Source organism: Takifugu rubripes, chromosome 12 (assembly GCF_901000725.2).
Source record: "Takifugu rubripes chromosome 12, fTakRub1.2, whole genome shotgun sequence".
NCBI lineage: Eukaryota > Metazoa > Chordata > Actinopteri > Tetraodontiformes > Tetraodontidae > Takifugu > Takifugu rubripes.
This window is the reverse complement of record NC_042296.1, coordinates 5,508,996-5,526,402: the sequence shown is the minus strand read 5'-3', so window position 1 is coordinate 5,526,402 and position 17,407 is coordinate 5,508,996. Positions and strand designations below refer to the sequence as shown.

General features: G+C 48.6%; 2 protein-coding genes across 8 annotated transcripts in view; one reads left to right on the top strand and one right to left on the bottom strand.

The window, feature by feature from the left end:
- Positions 1-10,162, top strand: part of LOC101075161 (triple functional domain protein) — a 39,592-nt gene extending 29,430 nt beyond the window's left edge. For 2 of the 4 annotated variants that reach the window (XM_029844706.1, XM_029844707.1), the window contains 24 exons: positions 13-206; positions 280-450; positions 2,376-2,471; positions 2,711-2,859; positions 2,940-3,006; positions 3,083-3,186; positions 3,273-3,342; positions 3,417-3,506; positions 3,586-3,678; positions 3,791-3,841; positions 3,923-4,000; positions 4,096-4,287; positions 4,499-4,676; positions 4,757-5,023; positions 5,117-5,583; positions 6,254-6,501; positions 6,578-6,716; positions 6,779-6,806; positions 6,876-7,038; positions 7,112-7,233; positions 7,312-7,390; positions 7,504-7,704; positions 7,805-7,943; positions 8,102-10,162. In XM_029844706.1, coding sequence (XP_029700566.1) covers positions 13-206; positions 280-450; positions 2,376-2,471; positions 2,711-2,859; positions 2,940-3,006; positions 3,083-3,186; positions 3,273-3,342; positions 3,417-3,506; positions 3,586-3,678; positions 3,791-3,841; positions 3,923-4,000; positions 4,096-4,287; positions 4,499-4,676; positions 4,757-5,023; positions 5,117-5,583; positions 6,254-6,501; positions 6,578-6,716; positions 6,779-6,806; positions 6,876-7,038; positions 7,112-7,233; positions 7,312-7,390; positions 7,504-7,704; positions 7,805-7,943; positions 8,102-8,656 — 3,941 coding nt within the window. In that variant the 3' untranslated portion in view covers positions 8,657-10,162. Of the gene's footprint in view, positions 1-12; positions 207-279; positions 451-2,375; positions 2,472-2,710; positions 2,860-2,939; positions 3,007-3,082; positions 3,187-3,272; positions 3,343-3,416; positions 3,507-3,585; positions 3,679-3,790; positions 3,842-3,922; positions 4,001-4,095; positions 4,288-4,498; positions 4,677-4,756; positions 5,024-5,116; positions 5,584-6,253; positions 6,502-6,574; positions 6,717-6,778; positions 6,807-6,875; positions 7,039-7,111; positions 7,234-7,311; positions 7,391-7,503; positions 7,705-7,804; positions 7,944-8,101 lie in introns of all 4 variants that reach the window. The other 2 variants (XM_029844705.1, XM_011609025.2) reach the window with 1 other exon arrangement.
- A 1,020-nt stretch (positions 10,163-11,182) lies between these two features.
- LOC101075382 (growth factor receptor-bound protein 10-like) overlaps positions 11,183-17,407 on the bottom strand; it is a 28,242-nt gene continuing 22,017 nt past the window's right edge. For all 4 annotated transcript variants that reach the window (XM_029844803.1, XM_029844804.1, XM_029844802.1 and 1 more), the window contains 6 exons: positions 17,277-17,354; positions 16,775-16,891; positions 16,605-16,671; positions 16,440-16,527; positions 16,254-16,347; positions 11,183-15,243 (listed from right to left, as the gene is read on the bottom strand). In XM_029844803.1, the coding sequence (XP_029700663.1) occupies positions 15,097-15,243; positions 16,254-16,347; positions 16,440-16,527; positions 16,605-16,671; positions 16,775-16,891; positions 17,277-17,354 (591 nt within the window). In that variant the 3' untranslated portion in view covers positions 11,183-15,096. The remainder of the gene's footprint in view (positions 15,244-16,253; positions 16,348-16,439; positions 16,528-16,604; positions 16,672-16,774; positions 16,892-17,276; positions 17,355-17,407) is intronic.

Sequence of the window (17,407 nt, the reverse complement as noted above, 5' to 3'; positions counted from 1 at the left end):
CTTCTGTCATAGGTAACACTTTACGGAAGTGGCTCACCAGCCCGGTGCGTCGGCTAAGCAGCGGCAAGGCGGACGGCCACGTGAAGAAACTCGCCCCCAAGCACAAAAAGAACCGAGAGGTGAGGAAGAGCGGGGAGATGACCATGGTGTCCCAAAAAGACTCGGACGACAGCGCCGCTACGCCTCAGGATGAGACGGTTGAGGAGGTGGGTGCAACATTTTCCACTGTCGGTCAAGAGTTCTGCCGTTAATCTTTTACTCTCCACCTTTGCATTGCAGAGGGTCCGAAACGAGGGCCTGTCCAGTGGCACTCTGTCGAAGTCCAGTTCGTCGGGCATGCAGAGCTGTGGAGAGGAGGAGGGCGAGGAGGGCGCAGACTCTGTGCCTCTGCCTCCGCCTATGGCCATCCAGCAGCACAGCCTCCTGCAGCCAGAGTCACAGGATGACAAGGTGAGGAGGAGGGGTGGAGGTGGTGGTTGTTGGCTGCAGGAGGCGTCACAGTCCAAGAAAGTTACCAAAGTGCAGCTGGAAAAATCAATATAAAACTTGTCTATTTATTTACTCCTAAATATTATCTGGATAGAAAATGTTCTGTTTTTCTGGACATTCATCAAAGGAGAAAAGACAAATGTTGCAATTATAGTGTGAATTAGGTAGCATGTTCAGTGCTTCCTTCATATCTCAGAGTGAAATCCTTTGGTCACAGACCAAGGACGCATAAGGCTCCAGTGAACAAGTATATTTACTGAGACACAACAGAACAATTTAAATAAGTATTATATTTTCATTTTCCCTCATGATTTTTAGTTCTTATAGATTGTTTTGCTCATTTCAGTCCCCGACCTTTGTGGTAAAAAGTGCATTTCCTGACAGTTTTGAGTGATTTCCTCAGTTTTCTTCTGCATATTTCTTTATCTTGGCATCTTGCATCATATTCTCTTCTAAAGCAGTGGAACTAAGAGACTCGCGTCTCCCTGCTGACCCAAGCGGAGACTCCTCTGACACTAATTTCTGTTTCTCTTTTGTTTCCTGGTTGTATCGTTTGCTGTTTGCCATGCTGTAGCATTACCTTGATTTATGTCCTGTCTTTGCTTTGTCTCAGTTTCCATACCTTTCCATATGAAATGCCCCGCTCTCCCCCTCCGTCTCTTACCTCAGTCAGTTCTTCAAGCCTCAATTTCCCTTCTCAGCGTTAAATGCAGCTCTCTAAAGCCTTTTCCCTTTGATTTCTACAACAGCTTATGATGAAACGCACCTAAAGCTAGCGGCTTCTTTATTTTCTGTTTTGTAATATTCCTTCCCTCTCTCTTCTCTCCTGAACTTCTATCGTTCGACTTTACGGAGCTTCGCTCATTTTTAGAGCTCCAGAGTCGCGCAGCAAATCGCTGAGCACTAGCCAAAGCTCAATTTGTACCGTTTTCCCACACGATTCAAGAACCATTTACAAGAATTTCTGCTGTCTGTTGGTATTTGAGTTTTTTTCCTCCAGCTCACTAATCATCAGTGGGAAAACAGTGTTAAAAAAACAAAACAAAAAAAAAGATGGGTCAAAGTTCTCTCTTCGCTCCCTGCTGGATTATCTAAATATGACCCCCCCCCTAACCTTGGTGAAATTTCCAAACCTCCACCCCTATCCCCACCCCCTCTCACGTGCCCTGCCCACTCGTCCTCATCTCCCTTCTACCCTCTGTGCGTTAACCTCATTACCCATGCGAGTAATTGGCATCTCTAAATGCTGGCGAGGCCAGAAGGGCACGCAGCCTCACCCAGAAAACCTAATTGGGAGAAAGTCTCGAAGCACAGCACAGCAAGGGTGAGAGTCTCCTCAACTATATATCCATACATACATATACCTTCCTCCACCCTCGCTCCTGAGCATCTTTTTATTATTTTTTTTTAAATTATTTTCAAGACTCTTTATCACCATTAGACTACAACCAGAATCCTCCGCCATCCAGCCGCCACTTTTCTTCCTCCCCCATCCCTCCTCCATTTTAGAATCATTTCTTCATTTATAATCCTTCTATTTTCAGTCTTATCTTTCCCCATCAAAGTTTCATATTGGCACTTTGATTCAAACACCGCCAGCATGGGGATCTCTTCAAATGAAAGCATTGAACATTTACAGGCATTTTCACTAAATCATTCCTCCCTCAGATCACTTAAATACAATTTACTCCAAGAATAAAGTAAAAGTTAAGAAAATATTACACTTAGAGGACGATAATTTCACATTCATGCCTTCAGTGAGTTCGTTTGAGGGCTGGACTGCTGAAAAATCCCTTTTAAAAAATGAAGTTTTAAAAGTTAAAGGAACAGATTTAACAGATAAACATAAGCTGCGGTTTTAATCAGTTCTCTCCATTTGTACCCAGACGTCCTCTCGCCTCTCAGTGCGTCCGTCCAGTTCTGAGACGCCCAGTGCTGCGGAGCTGGTGAGCGCCATCGAGGAGCTGGTCAAAAGCAAGATGGTAAACGGAGAACCACCAGAACCCAATTCTCTTGATTAAAAGACGGATGTAATTTAGCATCCAGTTAGTTCCCCTGCCAACAACTTTAGAGGATTTCCCAGTCTCGGTTATCAGCGGTTTAATTGCCTGCATCTTTTCTGCAGCCTTGCAATTGAATCACTTTTGATTTTCAGCAAATATTGGCAGCAATGTCCTGCAGACTGTCCTGGGAACTGAATGTCCCTCTGTGTGTGGTGCAGGCTTTAGAAGACAGGCCCAGCTCTCTGTCGGTGGAACAGGGAGACAGCAGCTCCACTTCTTTCAACCCCTCTGACAACTCCCTCCTCTCCTCCTCGTCTCCCACGGAGGAGATGGACGAGCGGCGGTCCAGCATGCTGAAGAAAAGACAGTAGGGTTCCCCGTCGCCGCACTGCGTTCTTCAATGCTTTAAGGTAGTTCTTGAAGGTTGAGTCTGAGTTCTTTCTGCAGCTACGTTCTGCTGGAGCTGGTGGAGACAGAGAGAGACTACGTCAGAGACCTCAGTCTCGTGGTTGAGGTGAGTCCACACTACCTGGAGTTCATTTGGCTCTAATTTGGAAATGGATAAACAGGAACATCCTGCCTTTTCTTAGGGCTACATGAGTCGAATGAGGGAGCAGGGCATCCCTGACGACATGAAGGGAAAAGATAAAACCGTCTTCGGGAACATCAACCAGATCTACGACTGGCACCGAGAGTACGAGTGGCTCACAATTGGTTCTGAATTGTTGTTCAGATTCATTTTAGGTGTAGCTGACATTCCCTATGCTTGTATATTTTTAGTATTTTCCTCGGGGAGTTGGAGAAATGTTTGGAGGATTCTGATCAGTTGGGGCCACTCTTTCTCAAACACGTAGGCAGTCCACACTCGGCTTTCTGTTTCTGCCTTATCTCTGCATCAACTTCAAAGTTGTATTTCTCACATAGGAACGGAAACTCAACATGTATGTGGTTTACTGTCAAAACAAGCCCAAGTCTGAGCACATCGTCTCAGAGTACATAGACACATACTTTGAGGTAGGAGAGCATTTCTATCACTGCTTTTTTTAAAATATCCTCCCATGACGTCAGTGAACATCCAACTTTGACATTATAGGACATGAGACAGCAGCTGCGACACAAGTTACAGATCTCAGATCTGCTCATCAAGCCGGTCCAGAGGATCATGAAGTACCAACTCCTGCTGAAGGTGGGTCAGCTGCAGTACAGCAGGGGGCGCCAGAGCCCTTAAAATCATCCTTAAAATCAACCAGTACCACACCGTTATCCAATGTCCTAATTTATTTTTTTGTTCATGTTAGGACTTCCTGAAACACTCCAAAAAGGCTGGGCTGGAGTCTGTCGAGTTGGAGGTGAGACAATTATCTTCTCAGTTATTTTAAATCCAGACAGATGGTAAATCATTCTGTTGTGGACAAATGTAACTTTCATAGAAAGCTGTGGAGGTCATGTGCATCGTGCCAAAAAGATGTAACGACATGATGAATGTGGGCCGGCTGCAGGGATTCGACGTAAGTTTGTCAGGAAAATTTAAATTTAAAAAAAAGTTTTCCGAACCTTCTTATTTGCTCCCTACAAGTTATGTCCCTCCTCTTCGTCTCTGCAGGGGAAGATTGTTGCTCAGGGCCGCCTTCTGCTGCAGGACACCTTCATGGTATCAGACCCAGAGGGCGGGCATCTTGGCCGGATGAAGGAGAGGCGAGTCTTCCTCTTTGAGCAGCTGGTCATCTTCAGCGAGCCCCTCGAAAAGAAGAAAGGCTTCTCTTTGCCTGGATTCCTCTATAAGAACAGCATCAAGGTAACTAAACGTGCTCAGAAGCAATGTTGGTTTAAAGGTCTGCAGCTCCCCCTTGTGGACAAATTCAAGTATGGGCCAAATCTGTTCGAAAACAAACTGTTTTAGCAGCTTATATATTCAAAATGGTTTCTTTGACTCATTTACCAAAAGTAATGATTGCAACGTGCAGGAAATGAGATTAGACAGCTGAGGCGTGACTGTCTCTGTGTAGATAAGCTGCTTGGGTCTCGAGGAGAACGTGGAAGGCGATCCCTGCAAGTTTATCCTCACTTCTCGGGCAGCCAACGCCTCGGAGTCCTTCGTGCTTCACTCCTCCCACCCAGGTGTGCGGGAGGTCTGGACCCTTCAGATCAGCCAGATACTGGAGAGCCAACGCAACTTCCTCAACGGTGGGCATGCACACAATCCTGTACTCAAGGTTTTGCTGAAGGATCCCTCTGCATCATGGGCATCCTTCTCTTTATCACAGCTCTGACCTCTCCATTAGAGTATCAGAGAAATCACGTGGACGGTAGCAGTGGGTCACGTGTGCCCAGCACGGCTGCTTCGGCTGGAGGCAGCAGTGGGCCTGGGGTTCCCCCTGGTGTCGGTGTTGGAAATCCTCAGGGTGGTGCTGTTCCGTCGGGTTCCCAGGGAGGCTCGCGTCGCCCTTCCAGGATTCCTCAACCATCCCGCCTGCCGCAGCCCCTACGCCACCATCCTGGGGCTGATCCCGAAGGCCCCAGTAAAATGTCAGGTATGAAACTGTCTGCGAGACTGGAATTTTAATTGAATGTGTTGCAAAAGTAAGATGTGACTGAAAAATCAATTTGGTTGACTCACGGTCCAGGTTTATCCCCTTGTCCTGTCAATTCTTCCACACTCCCTATAGGGGCCAAACGCCCCATCCAGTCCCCAGAGGATCAAGCCCACACCCACACACCTCGTGCCATGATCGGGCCCCTGCCCGCCACGCCTGGCACCAAATCACGGCAAGGAGCCGTCCCTCCTGTAGTCCCGCCCCTCGCCACTCCTGTGCTAAGCAAGGACAGCTTGCCCCCTCCCCCACCCAGCCCAGGTCAGAAGTCTGGCTCTGGTTTCTGGAGCTCAATACCGGGCTCTCCAGCCAGCCGGCCTGGCTCATTCACCTTCCCCGGGGAAGCAGGAGAGGTTCCAGTCCGGCAGAACTCAAACCAGATCCAAACTGGCTCTGGAAGCCAAACCCACAGACACTCCACACACAGCAAGGAGGCCGACCGCATGAGCACGTGCTCGTCGGCCAGCGAGCAGTCCATCCAGTCCACCCAGAGTAACGGGGTAAGACCAGCCAGTGTTTCTCCGACTAACACCGGTGGCAGAGGGAAGCCTGGTCTGTCCTGTCTCTCCTGCTGCAGCCAGCTCTACTAATCTGTCCCTACGACACCTCTGACCACCTTCACTGCTCTCCAGCCTCATCTTCTCTAACTCTAGACTGTGTCTGAAGACAGACCCGTGCCTTCTCAGGTTCAGAACCTCTCTGGCGGATCTCGCTGTTCTCTCCAGCCGTTTGCTTCCGAAGCCGTCTCTAGATTTCTGAACTCTGACAAAAGCTTGTACTAACATCTGATTTCCTCCTGGCTGTCCTTCACATCCTGCTGCCCCCCCGTGGCGCGCGAGCGAAACGTTCCCACTCTTGCGACTAACCTGGCGTTTTGTGGCTCTTCTACAAACGTACTGAAAAGAGATTCCGTCATTCCGTCTAACACCCCTCCCCCTCTCCCGGTTTAGTCTTTGCAGCTTCGCGCAAAGACGAGTCAAATGGAATTCCTCATCTTTGTCACGCCTTTCTTCATCCTGTTGCGATTTTTCAGTGCCCCCTCTCCCCGAAGAAACTGCTCATGTTTCACGCTTTCCACTCTGAACTCTTCTCAAGTGTGTGTCCAGTTCCTGCCGCCGTGTCGACCCGAGGACACTAACGGACACCTCTGTTTCCTCCCCTGTGGTGCAGAGTGAAAGTAGCAGCAGCAGTAGCGTATCCACCATGTTGGTGACCCAGGACTACATGGCGGTGAAGGAGGATGAGATCAGCGTCATTCAGGGTGAGGTGGTCCAGATTTTAGCCAGCAACCAGCAGAACATGTTTCTGGTGTTCAGGGCAGCTACAGACCAGGGACCCGCCGCCGAGGGCTGGATCCCCGGCTTCGTGCTGGGCCACACCTCGGCCGTCGTCCCCGACTGCCCCGAGGGTCCTCTGAAGTAAGTGGCACCTTGTTTTTGGATTGAAAGTGTCCCTCGCACGCTTAATTGAGGACAGATTTTGTCGTCCCAGCAGGAAGTCGTCCTCCTGGCACACGTCCCTGCGCATCCGCAGAAAGTCTGAAAAGAAAGAAAAAGAGGCAAAGAAAGAGACAAAGCTGGAAAACGGTTACAGGAAGTCCAGAGATGGCCTGGCCAATAAAGTTTCTGTAAAGGTGAGTTAGAAGCAAACCACAATCCTTCCGAGCTCCTCTAACCTGATCTGTCCTCTTCTCAGCTTCTAAATCCCAACTACATCTACGACGGTAAGAAGCCAACATTGATGTCATAAACTCTAAAACAGTCTCAGTCTAAGGCCTCCCCATATCCTCCAGTTCCCCCAGAGTTCCTGGTGCCTCTGGCTGATGTCACCTGTGACAGCGGAGAGAGCGTCACCCTCAGGTGTAAGGTCTGTGGCCGCCCCCGGGCCACCGTCGCCTGGAAGGGACCCGACCAGACCAACCTCGCCACCAACGGACGCTTCAGCATCGCCTACAGGTAACAGAACATTCACTTTTCAACCCGAAGTCCTTTCATGGCTCAATAATAACGATTTCAAATGTTCCTTTAGTGATACCGGTGAAGCGACACTACGCATAATCGGCGTGGCCTCTGAGGACGACGGCGTTTACACCTGCGTCGCCACAAACGAGCTGGGCAGCACGACGTCATCGGCGAGCCTCAGGGTGTTGGGTAAGAGGACGGTTCTGTCCCACGCGTCCCGTCCACCGAAAGTGGACCTGAACTTGACCGCGTCTTGTTCTGCTTCAGCTGTGTCCACCGACGGCATCCGCGTCAGCTGGAAGGACAACTTCGAGTATCACTACACAGAGGTGGTTGAACTGGGCAGGTGCGTTTATCTCCATGACGACGCAGGCTGCCGCATGTTGCTCAGCGGGGAAGGGGAGGGGGGGGGTTGACTTAAAAGCTAAAGCTGAAAAAGTTCGTCCTCTTTCTCGTCAGGGGTCGTTTTTCCGTCGTCAAGTGCTACGACCAGCGGGGCACCAAGCGCACGCTGGCGGTCAAACACGTGAACAAGAAGCTGATGAGGAGGGATCGGGTGACTCAGGAGCTCAACCTGCACATGAGAGTCCAGCACCCCAACATCATCTGCCTGGTGGACACGTACGAGACCCCCAGCAGCTACGCCCTGGTGCTGGAGATGTAAGAACCCATCCAATCAATCTCATCTTCCTTTCAAACGAGGAACTTTTGCTCCACTGGCATTAGCTTCACCCAACTTGATGCGGCCGTTCCGTTTCAGGGCCGACCAGGGTCGCCTGCTGGACTATGTGGTCAGCTGGGGGAATCTGACGGAGGAGAAAGCAGCCTACTACCTCCGGGATGTTTTAGAAGCTTTACATTACCTGCATAGCCGCAGGATCGCACATTTGGATGTGAAAGTAAGTCCTTTAGCCCTTGATATTTCATATTGATGCAAGTTAATTTGCTGTTTAGCCCCTGATGGTTCAATTATGGCGTAAGGCCAATATACTATACCCTCTATAAGTATTTAAGTTCCGCTTGTATGAAAGACTGAAGCTGATCATCTGTGTCTCAGCCTGAAAACCTGCTGGTGGCCCAGCGTTCTGGAGGACAGATGGTCAAACTCTCAGACTTCGGGGACGCGGTCCAGCTCAACAGTTCCGACTACACTCACCCTCTGCTGGGCAGCCCAGAGTTTGCCTCCCCGGAGTTGGTCCTGGGAGAGCCGGTGTCACTGACCTCTGACATGTGGAGCCTGGGCGTGGTGACGTACGTGCTGCTGAGCGGCGCCTCTCCCTTCCTCGATGAGAGCGCGGAGGAGACCTGCCTGAACATCTGCCGGCTGGACTTCAGCTTCCCCAGGGATTACTTCCAGGGTGTCAGCCAGGCAGCCCGGGACTTCATCTGTCTGCTCCTGAGGACCAACCCCAGCCAGAGGCCGTCGGCCGCACTCTGCCTCCAGGAGCCGTGGCTGCAGGCCCGGCCGGCCGATGAGCAAACTGGAACGGAGGGCTGTCTGGACACCTCCCGCCTCATCTCCTTCATAGATCGGAGGAAGCATCAGACAGATGCTCGCGCCATCAGTGGAATCAGGAGCATCATCCAGGGTCGCCTTCAGCTGCAGGCGTAGAGGACGGGCCGTCGCCTGGCTGCGCTCCAGCTCTGAGAAAAAAGAAAATGAATGCTGATCTTGTCCTCTTTCATAAAAGCTGGTTTACTAAAGTCCTGTAGTCCTAACAGGGGTCCTTTGAGGGTCCTGAGCCAATCCAAGCCCTCGAGAACAGAGTTCTCACCAGTTACGGAGGCCTTCGTCTACTGCTGCTTGCCGATTTCAAATCACCTTTTTTTTTGGTTATTTGAACAAAAATGAATAAAAGTAATTTATTTTTCTTTGCAAGAATTAAAGCTGGTAAAAGCCAACGGGACGAGCGTCGACACCCCTGCACAGACGCTAAACTTTCAGGAGGAAGTTGCTCCAACCGAGTCGCCGATGTCACGTGTTTCTTTCACACTAAAGCTGCAACTTGGACTTTTCTTACTGAAACAAAAACACCCTCTCGTGGAAAGTTTCTGCTACTTTTACAGACATTTGTACATCTGATCCAACTTTTATTTGTATTTTTTTTTACAGCTGCGTTTATGTAATCGAACACGTCGCGGCGACTAGGTCAGGGGTAACGACGCTGCATTGTCCGATCTGAGCATTAAACACACCAGACATCCATCAAACCATGTGCAGATGTGAGATGTTTTAAGCCTTACCTTGTATATAGACCTCCGCCTTCACAGCGTGCTCCTGTCAGGGGGGCGGAGCTGCAGACTGGCAGCCAATCGGATGAGTGTGGAGACAGAAGAGATATTACTGTAAATGCACTCAATGTGTGTTATGTTTATGTGCAATGTTGCGGCTTTAACATTTTATGCAACTATTTATGAAGACATCCGTCGTATCTGTAATAAATTTAGAGAAAAGCATGTACCTGGTACTGCGAGCGCTGCTGGTAGTTTGTGCGTGTCGGAGCAGGGCGCGCTAAGAGGTCACGACCTACAATCATCAAATAATAATTCAAAACTTTTTGTACTGTATGCCTCTGTAGTATTGGTACACCAAAGTTGCTTTAGCTTTATAGTACTTTAAAAGATATTTACTGTGTTTCACTTGAGTTAGGTGATCTACGACCTTGTGAATAGATTTACACGCCGTGTTGCAGGAGGTCAGACTCTGCAGGACTGATGAGCTCAACCAGAGACTTTATGTACAGATACTTGTTGCCAAATTCCTTCTGTAAATTCCTCTTTTAAAACCCCCCTTTACACAGAAACTACAGCTTTTTTGATTTCCTGACTAATACTGTTTGGGGTTGAAAACCACCAGGAAGAGAAATCAGTCTTTATGATTATTTTGATCTATATGAAAGGTGTGCAAAGGCCTAATAAATAACTTAACCTGGACTGGACGCTCCTTGTTTTACCCCATTGTTTGTCTTGTTTGTGGTTTCACATATTCCATGTTTGCCATTTGTTTTCTATGGTTTTTAACTCTGCATGTATATTTCTTTGTACAGGTCATGGTTCTCTTGTAAATATGCTCATTTTGTCACAACTTATTTGACAATTAAACATAACGTGAACAAGAGTGCCTTTTTAATGTCCTGACGTCCAATTTTTTTTGCCTCTACTTAAAATAATTCACAGAGCTGATTAAGACTACAGCCAACTAACAATAATTATAAATCCTCCCTAAATGAAGCCTAAAGGTGACAAGTCTTCTTGGATGACAGATCGGTGTAAAACAACGTATAAACTACCTTGCATTCGTTTTCATCTTTGTAACCTCGTGGTTCTGTGCAGAAAAGTGCAGCCAGACCGCTTTGATGGTTCATATTTGCTATATATCAAGACAAGTGCCAGTTGTTAAAAACAAGAGTTTTATGACACGCTTTATGGAAATATATGTCGAGTTAGCTGGTTAGCGCTGGATTAGATGCAAAACTTTAACCCAAATCTGGTATCCCATTTATCAGAGTAATATTCAAGATTATGATCACACGAAGCATTATGCAGGTGCCGTTCTTTAGATTTGATGTAGAATTTAAAGATTTTAGTTCCCATTAAGAACGACAAGCTGATCAAACAATGCAACTTATCGAACCAAAACTGTGCAACTAACAAGGCGGTACTATTTTTATACTCTTCATTGGTAAAAAGTGTTTAAATTCTTTTTACAACACACTTAAAACGAGTTAAGCATTAACGCAATTAAGGTTAATGTCGCATTTTTAAGTGTAAAGTAAGCATGTGATCTTAATTAGGGCGGGGTTATGCTAAATGCCGGAAATGCACAAACTCCGGAGGTATAAAACTAAGGAAAACTACAAAATAAAACCGGAAACCGGGCGAAATAAAGAACTTAAGTTCACATTTCCCCCCCAGATATATAGGTGTCATTTATAGTAGTGTATTTTGAAAGCGTTATATACCTTTTAACTTTTTAGTAACATTTGTATTTGCATTTATGAACTATTAATAACTTTCCACATATACAAATAAACGAAAATAAAAGCCATTCCAGTCGACAGATATCTTACCTTGAATATATAAACAAAGTATTTTGCAACTGCAATTAATCTCTGAATAAAACACTTGGTCAGCCAGGTTTGGTTTATAGCAATTTTGCCTTTTATTCTAATTTCCAATAAACAGAGAATATATCAGTCCCTTATTTGTACAAAAATACCTGAACAGGAGCAGTACAGACAGAATGAAGAAAAGCACAGTGGGGGTTTTCTGGAAAAAAAATGTTATTTGCTCTTAAAATAAAAATGAAAAAAAGATATTTCCCTGAAAGGTTTATTTGACTTCAGCTTATGTCTTAGACTCAACAAGAAAAACACAACCAGACAGTTTTGTTTTGCACCAACACTCGGAGTCACTAATGTCTACAGGACTTGTGTGCAATAACCACCTGATATTTAGATTTAGTTCCAGTAGGATTACGTTTCATGGCTACAGCTAACTGTAAATGTGAGCGGACGGACGGTGACTAAATAAAAAAGGGGAAAAAGAAAAAGAAAAGAGGCACCTGCTGCAAGAATAGGCTGAGAGGCTTAAAAATGTTGCTATGCACCTTGAAATTATTGTGAGCTATTGCATACAAACGTGCTAATCTGAGGAAAAGTGTGCAAAAAGATCTTTAAAATGAAGCAAATGATGAGAAAGAAATGAGATTTTGGCATCAGCTTATACACACAACTGATGTTCAGACAAAATATATGTCCAGTTTGAGCTCTTCAAATAAAAAATAAGCTAATTTAATACTGTATATATTGCGGTGTATTTTTATATTCTGTGTATTCATATATGTAAAAAGATCCTTTTTTGTGGCAAACTGAAGAAAATACACAATAATTGTCAATATACACAAAATCAAATTATGAAGAGGAAAAAGGACATCATAAAGCATTCTTCATTTCACACGGAGTTATGAGCAAAAACACAACCCCACCACAAATAGTGATCTGTGACCCAGGTACAGTGTTACACCTACGCCCTCGCTGTAGCTTCACATACTTAAACAAAGGATGACGTGCACTGGTGCCTTCGTATATTGGAATACATCTAGCAACGTAGCACAGTGATTTAAAAAACAGAAAACAGAAGGAGGTGGAAGGACGGCGACCCCCCCCCCCCACACACACACACACACACACACACACACACAGCTGGGAACGGGGAGCACTGCGATACCTCCAGTTCTATCCAGAGCCTTCCTCTTAAAAATAAAGTGATGATAAGTGAGTAGCAGAGTGAGCAATCCTGAATAGTCAGTATAACAGTCTGGCCACAAACACACACTAGCTTACAAGCTGGACGGGAAGGAGGTGGGGGGGGGGGGGATCCAGCACTATCCAATCATTGAGAGGGAGAAAGTCTACCCAGGCTGACTGTGGGGAGGGCCCCGATTGGTGGAGAGCAGAGCTGGCGAGTGGCTCCGGTCATGGGATTGGTGGAATGGCGGCAGTGGCTCCTGAGTAAGTGTCGGTCCAGAGTTTCTAATTAAGCCTGGCTAATGTCCTCATGCCAACGAGGACAGGAGGGGTGCGGGGCAGCCAGGGTCCAGGAGGGGTGCGGGGTAAAGGCTGGACCGGAGCAGAAAGCGGATTTGCTGCTGTGTGTTCCGCTGACTGCGGTCACCCTTTCTATACAGATGACCTATGACCCTGCTGGGATTCTCAATTTATATTAGTCAATGAGGCCACCAGGGGGCACCAAAGCTGCTCGTGTTTGTGTCCTATAATTAATGGCTTAATTGTGAGATTTGCTGCCGGAACTCCTCCGTCTCGTTGTCCAGCCACCAGGATGAGGTCATGTCACTTACATTTAGGAGTTTTATTGATTAATCCTATTTGAAAAATACACATTTCACTAGAAAACACAAAGGCAGGAAATCACTCTACATAGCATCTAATAAACGCTGATTCATCAATCAGAGCAAAGCTGCAAGGCATTCTGGTCCACTGAAGCCATCTCTAGTGTGGCTCCCAACCCGATGGAAATAAGTCTTTCCTATTTGGTTGTGAGGGTCTACCAGCTAACCACTGTTGCTAGCACGCTCCTCCTACGTCTCCTGGAAATATCTGGACAGGATGTTGCACCATAGCAGCAGCACTGAGATAAGATCAGTCTCCCCATGAGAAAATAGGACCAGAAATGAAAAGCTGCGTCACCAGTTATACCTGCTGCGTATCCCTTCTCGCCGAGGCTCAAACGAGGCCGTCGATACCGCCGCTCCACAGCTCGAACTAGCGCCCCAGCACCAGGTGGCAGCACCGGAATCTGGGAATTGTCGTACAAGGTAGTAACGGCATCCTGTCCACATTTATTAAATGTCAGCGAGGCGAATTTAGCGCGGTAATGAGCGAGCACTAGAGTGGGCGCTGGTATCGATCTTCCCATTTAACTCTTGGCAAGCATCAGGTGACATTTCATCTTTAACACTGTCGATTCTCTCCTGTTAAAATCCCAAACTACGTCTCTGTATGTGCGTTTAAATTTAGCTAAGATTTCAGACACAAGGCTCAAATTGTACACTTAAGGCAGGTGAAGCTGACCCGGCCGTGCTGACTCACGGTCGGCCGAGCTCACGTTTCAAGTTGTTCAATTCCATGTTAACACAAGCAAAGCAAAAAAAAAAAAAAAGGAAAGGAAAGGAAGAGGGAGTGCTTCTGTTGATTTGTCTATTCTGGAGTGAGTGAACAGTGGTCAAAAATCGAAACAGGACGCCTCCAACCCATCGTCAAAAGTAAAGACAGTTAAAAAACAAAATAGAAATGTGCAAGCAGTGAGCCCAGAACAGACTTGGAGACATTCAAAGACAAATTCACCGATACGATTGAACCCTTCCCATAAAAAAAAAAAAAAAAAACAGACTGAAACGGTACAAACATGGTGGCGGGCGCAATTTCCGTTTTAACAGTCTTCCTCGTGGTTTTCGAGAGCACATTCATATCCCCCCCCCCCCCCCGACCCAAGTACGGTGTTGTCGGTTTGAGCCGCAGAGGTTCGCGATGTTCCTGAACCCGTCTGAAAGGCACTGCGTAATCAACCGCGACTCTTTGCTCCCACGCCACTGTAATCCAATCCAAGACCGGTGGAAATTCACATGCATGTTTTTCAAGGGGAGGGCAGGGAGGAGGCGAACGGAGAGCAGGCCTCTTCATTTAGCTCCAGAGAACAGCTGGCCTCTGTCCGCCCGGGAGTGCAAAACTAGTTCTGCATTGAATCAACAGTAATAAAACAGCATTAAAATGACATCAAGTAATCAACTCTACAAGAGAGGCTTGTTGCAGCCTTCCTGATAAACATTCCTCTGTCCTTTCAGCAAAAAAAAAAAAAACCCTCGCCAAAGAGCCGCTTAGCTCGCCTTCCGCTACTTCTCTTTCCCCTCTCCCAAACGTTCCTCTGAGCTTTTGTGGAGGGCAGGCAGGATCGGGGGTTGCACCAGTGGGATGATGGGACAGGACGCAGCGGGGAGGCCACGGCGTGTGCAGTTAGGTTTATTCTTTTGAAGTGGGGGGGGGGGGGGGGGGGGTTCGGTGGTGGCGGTTTTGGGAGGAGGGGGGTTCAGCTTATCCAGACTGGACTGCACAGGTTGAGAAAGCTCCTGGATCGAGTTTTAAAAGGACCCAGAGAGGTTTCCGTCCATCCCTGATGATCGATGAGGAAGTCAGAGGGTGGCGCTGCCACGCTCGCCTCGGCGGAGGCCGGCGCGGGGAAGGCACCACAGCTTATCAGGCCTGGAGGATGAGGAGAGTCAATGGAGGGAGCGAGGGGGGGGGGGGGGGGGGCTCAGGAGTGAGGGAGGATCCATCCAGGACAGCCCTTAGACGCTGAGGAGCCAACGGACAACCGAACCTTCTCCAGCAGCTCCTGCAGAGGTCTCACTAAAGAACCTCTGGATCTCCTCAACCTCACTGGGGAGGGAGTGGGGAGGACAAGAGGAGTGGGGGGGGGGTCTCAGGGGGAGAAGTGTGCAAAAAAAAGAAGGGGGGGTAGGGAGATGGTGGGGTGTCACAAGGCCACAGCGGTGCAGGGGTGTTTGAGCTTGCAGGGCAGCACGCCTCGGTTGAGCTGGTAGAACTCCACCAGGTGGATCAGGTCGGTGAACTTGGTGGCGCCGTCGTCCAGGCTGAAGAACACTTGGCCGTCCTCCTCGCACTGTCAAACAAAGCCCAGACAGAGAAGGAGGGAGAGACGGTGAACAATCGCTCATTCAAAACTGAGAAATGAGGAACTCACGGACCTCAATTCGGGCAAAAATAATCCGTTCAAATGTCTCGAGGCGTTTATCCACGAGGAGGATGACGCAGGTTTCCAAGCACGCCCCGCACCAGCTACAGCTGTTAGCATGCGCCGCTAACTGGACTTTATTCTTCGCAGAAATTGAGGCAAATCTGTAGATTATTACATTAGAAGCTGACAGGCACGGCTCCTGTTTTTCAGCTACCGTTGCTATAGCAGAACGTTGGCTGGCAACAGCAATAAAGTCTCACATTTTGGACGAATCGATTTAAAATCGGGCATCGGCATTCTGCCGAATGGTCAGGAACAACCATAACAAACGCTGTCACATGCTAATGCTAGCGCGAGTGCCCGCCCGGCGCCTCTGCAGACCCTATTAAAACATTTCCCTTCTTTCCTCGTGCCTGTAGGTCTCTGCAGGCGCTCCAGATCGACCACTTTCCAGGTTTTCCAAAGTTAGCGAGGGCTGTTTTCGGCCGCACGGCGCGTCCCGACTCCGTCAGCGAGCTCGCGTTGGTTCGATTTTTCTCAAAACCCCTCTGCACAACTGGAAACCGGGAGCAACGAGCGAGCGAGTGTCTGTTCTAATTTGGGTGAGCGGGCCCTCTCGGCCATTTAAAGTCCTCAGCAATAACGAAATAAATCGAAACAGATGGCTGCCCGGGAGAAAGGATAACATATTTCAAAACCTTAAAAAAGCACGCATGCCTTGGAAAAAGGTCGGCGGTGACGTTAAGCGAGCGGAACGGGCCAGATGGATGTTGGAGGTTTTACAATGAGATTAGGCCCACAGCTTGAAGGATAGCTAGCAAACGGCGCCGCTACATGAAACCCAACAGCTCTTTTCCCATCAGAACCTGCAGCGCTCCGACGTTCAACCGCGTGGAGGCGAAGTGACATCATTAAAACCCCATTTCTGGACTGACCGGGAGGATCTGGAAGTGCTTGATCTTCTGATGGTGGCACAGGGTGAGCACAAACGCCTTGGGATTACTCTGACTGTCCCGCAACAGGAACAACCTGAGGAGGAGGGAAAAGGAGCCTTTTTAAGAGCTCTGGCGAGGAAAAAGGCGGCTTCCTTCCTGCGCTGGGACGCTCCGGGCCGTTCTCACCCATCTACTTGGCCTTGCTGGATGATCATTTTATGGGCTTCCTCTCTCATGATGCGGCCGTGAAACCAAACCTGCGTCCTGTGGATCACTGGAAGACACAATCCCCGCTCTTATCGTGGTGAAAAACAACCCCGCGGCGACGGAGTGCGGGTCAGTTTCTGGTACCTGTGCTCAGGGAGGAGGGGTGCATCGGGCTGGGGCTGCCCAGGACATTCATCCGCTGGCTCCGTTTCTGCAGCGGGAAGAAAAAAAAAAAACAATCGATTTTAGCCTCAAACATCCAGCAAAGTCTGGACCAAACTCCTCCTCCTCCTCCTCCTCCTCCTCCTCCTCACCCTCCAGGTCTGTCCCTCCTCCAGGGCGGCGCTCTGGGCCTCCACGGGGTTGTCGATGACGCGCCCGGTCCGTCCAGAGAAATCCATGGCGACCAGGGAGTTCTCGGACACACTCCGCTGTGGCAGGAGAGAAGGGGGGGGGGGGAGGTAGACAAGGGTCAGAGGTCAAGCAAGCCAGACACAGGCACTGGGGCGTGACAAATCCCGTCTGCAACCAGAACCGCTGCGGTCTAAAAACGCCTCACCGGGCTTTCAGTTGAAATGAGCGTTATCAAAGACGAGTCCGAAAACAGGCGGTTTAACCAGCGCGGCTGCTCTAAACGGTCCGATCAGTCACGTTTCCTGCTGCTGGGTCTCAACCCGGTAATCAAATATGGGTTGTGTCTAAAAATAAATGAAAGCGAGCCTGGCTGGAGGCTCCTCCAGGATCTGCTCTGTGTTCGGGTTATTCAGGCTTTAGTTGGGCTCTACTGGGGGGGGGGGGGTCAGAGCAGAGCCTCACCACAGGCGCGGAGAATGGAGTGAGGCTGGCCTTCCTCTGCTGTGGGACGTTGTAGCTCTGGTAGAGGACGATCCCATACTGAGGGGCGAGAGATGGGGGGGGGGGGGGTTAGAGACACGCTGAGTGATCCT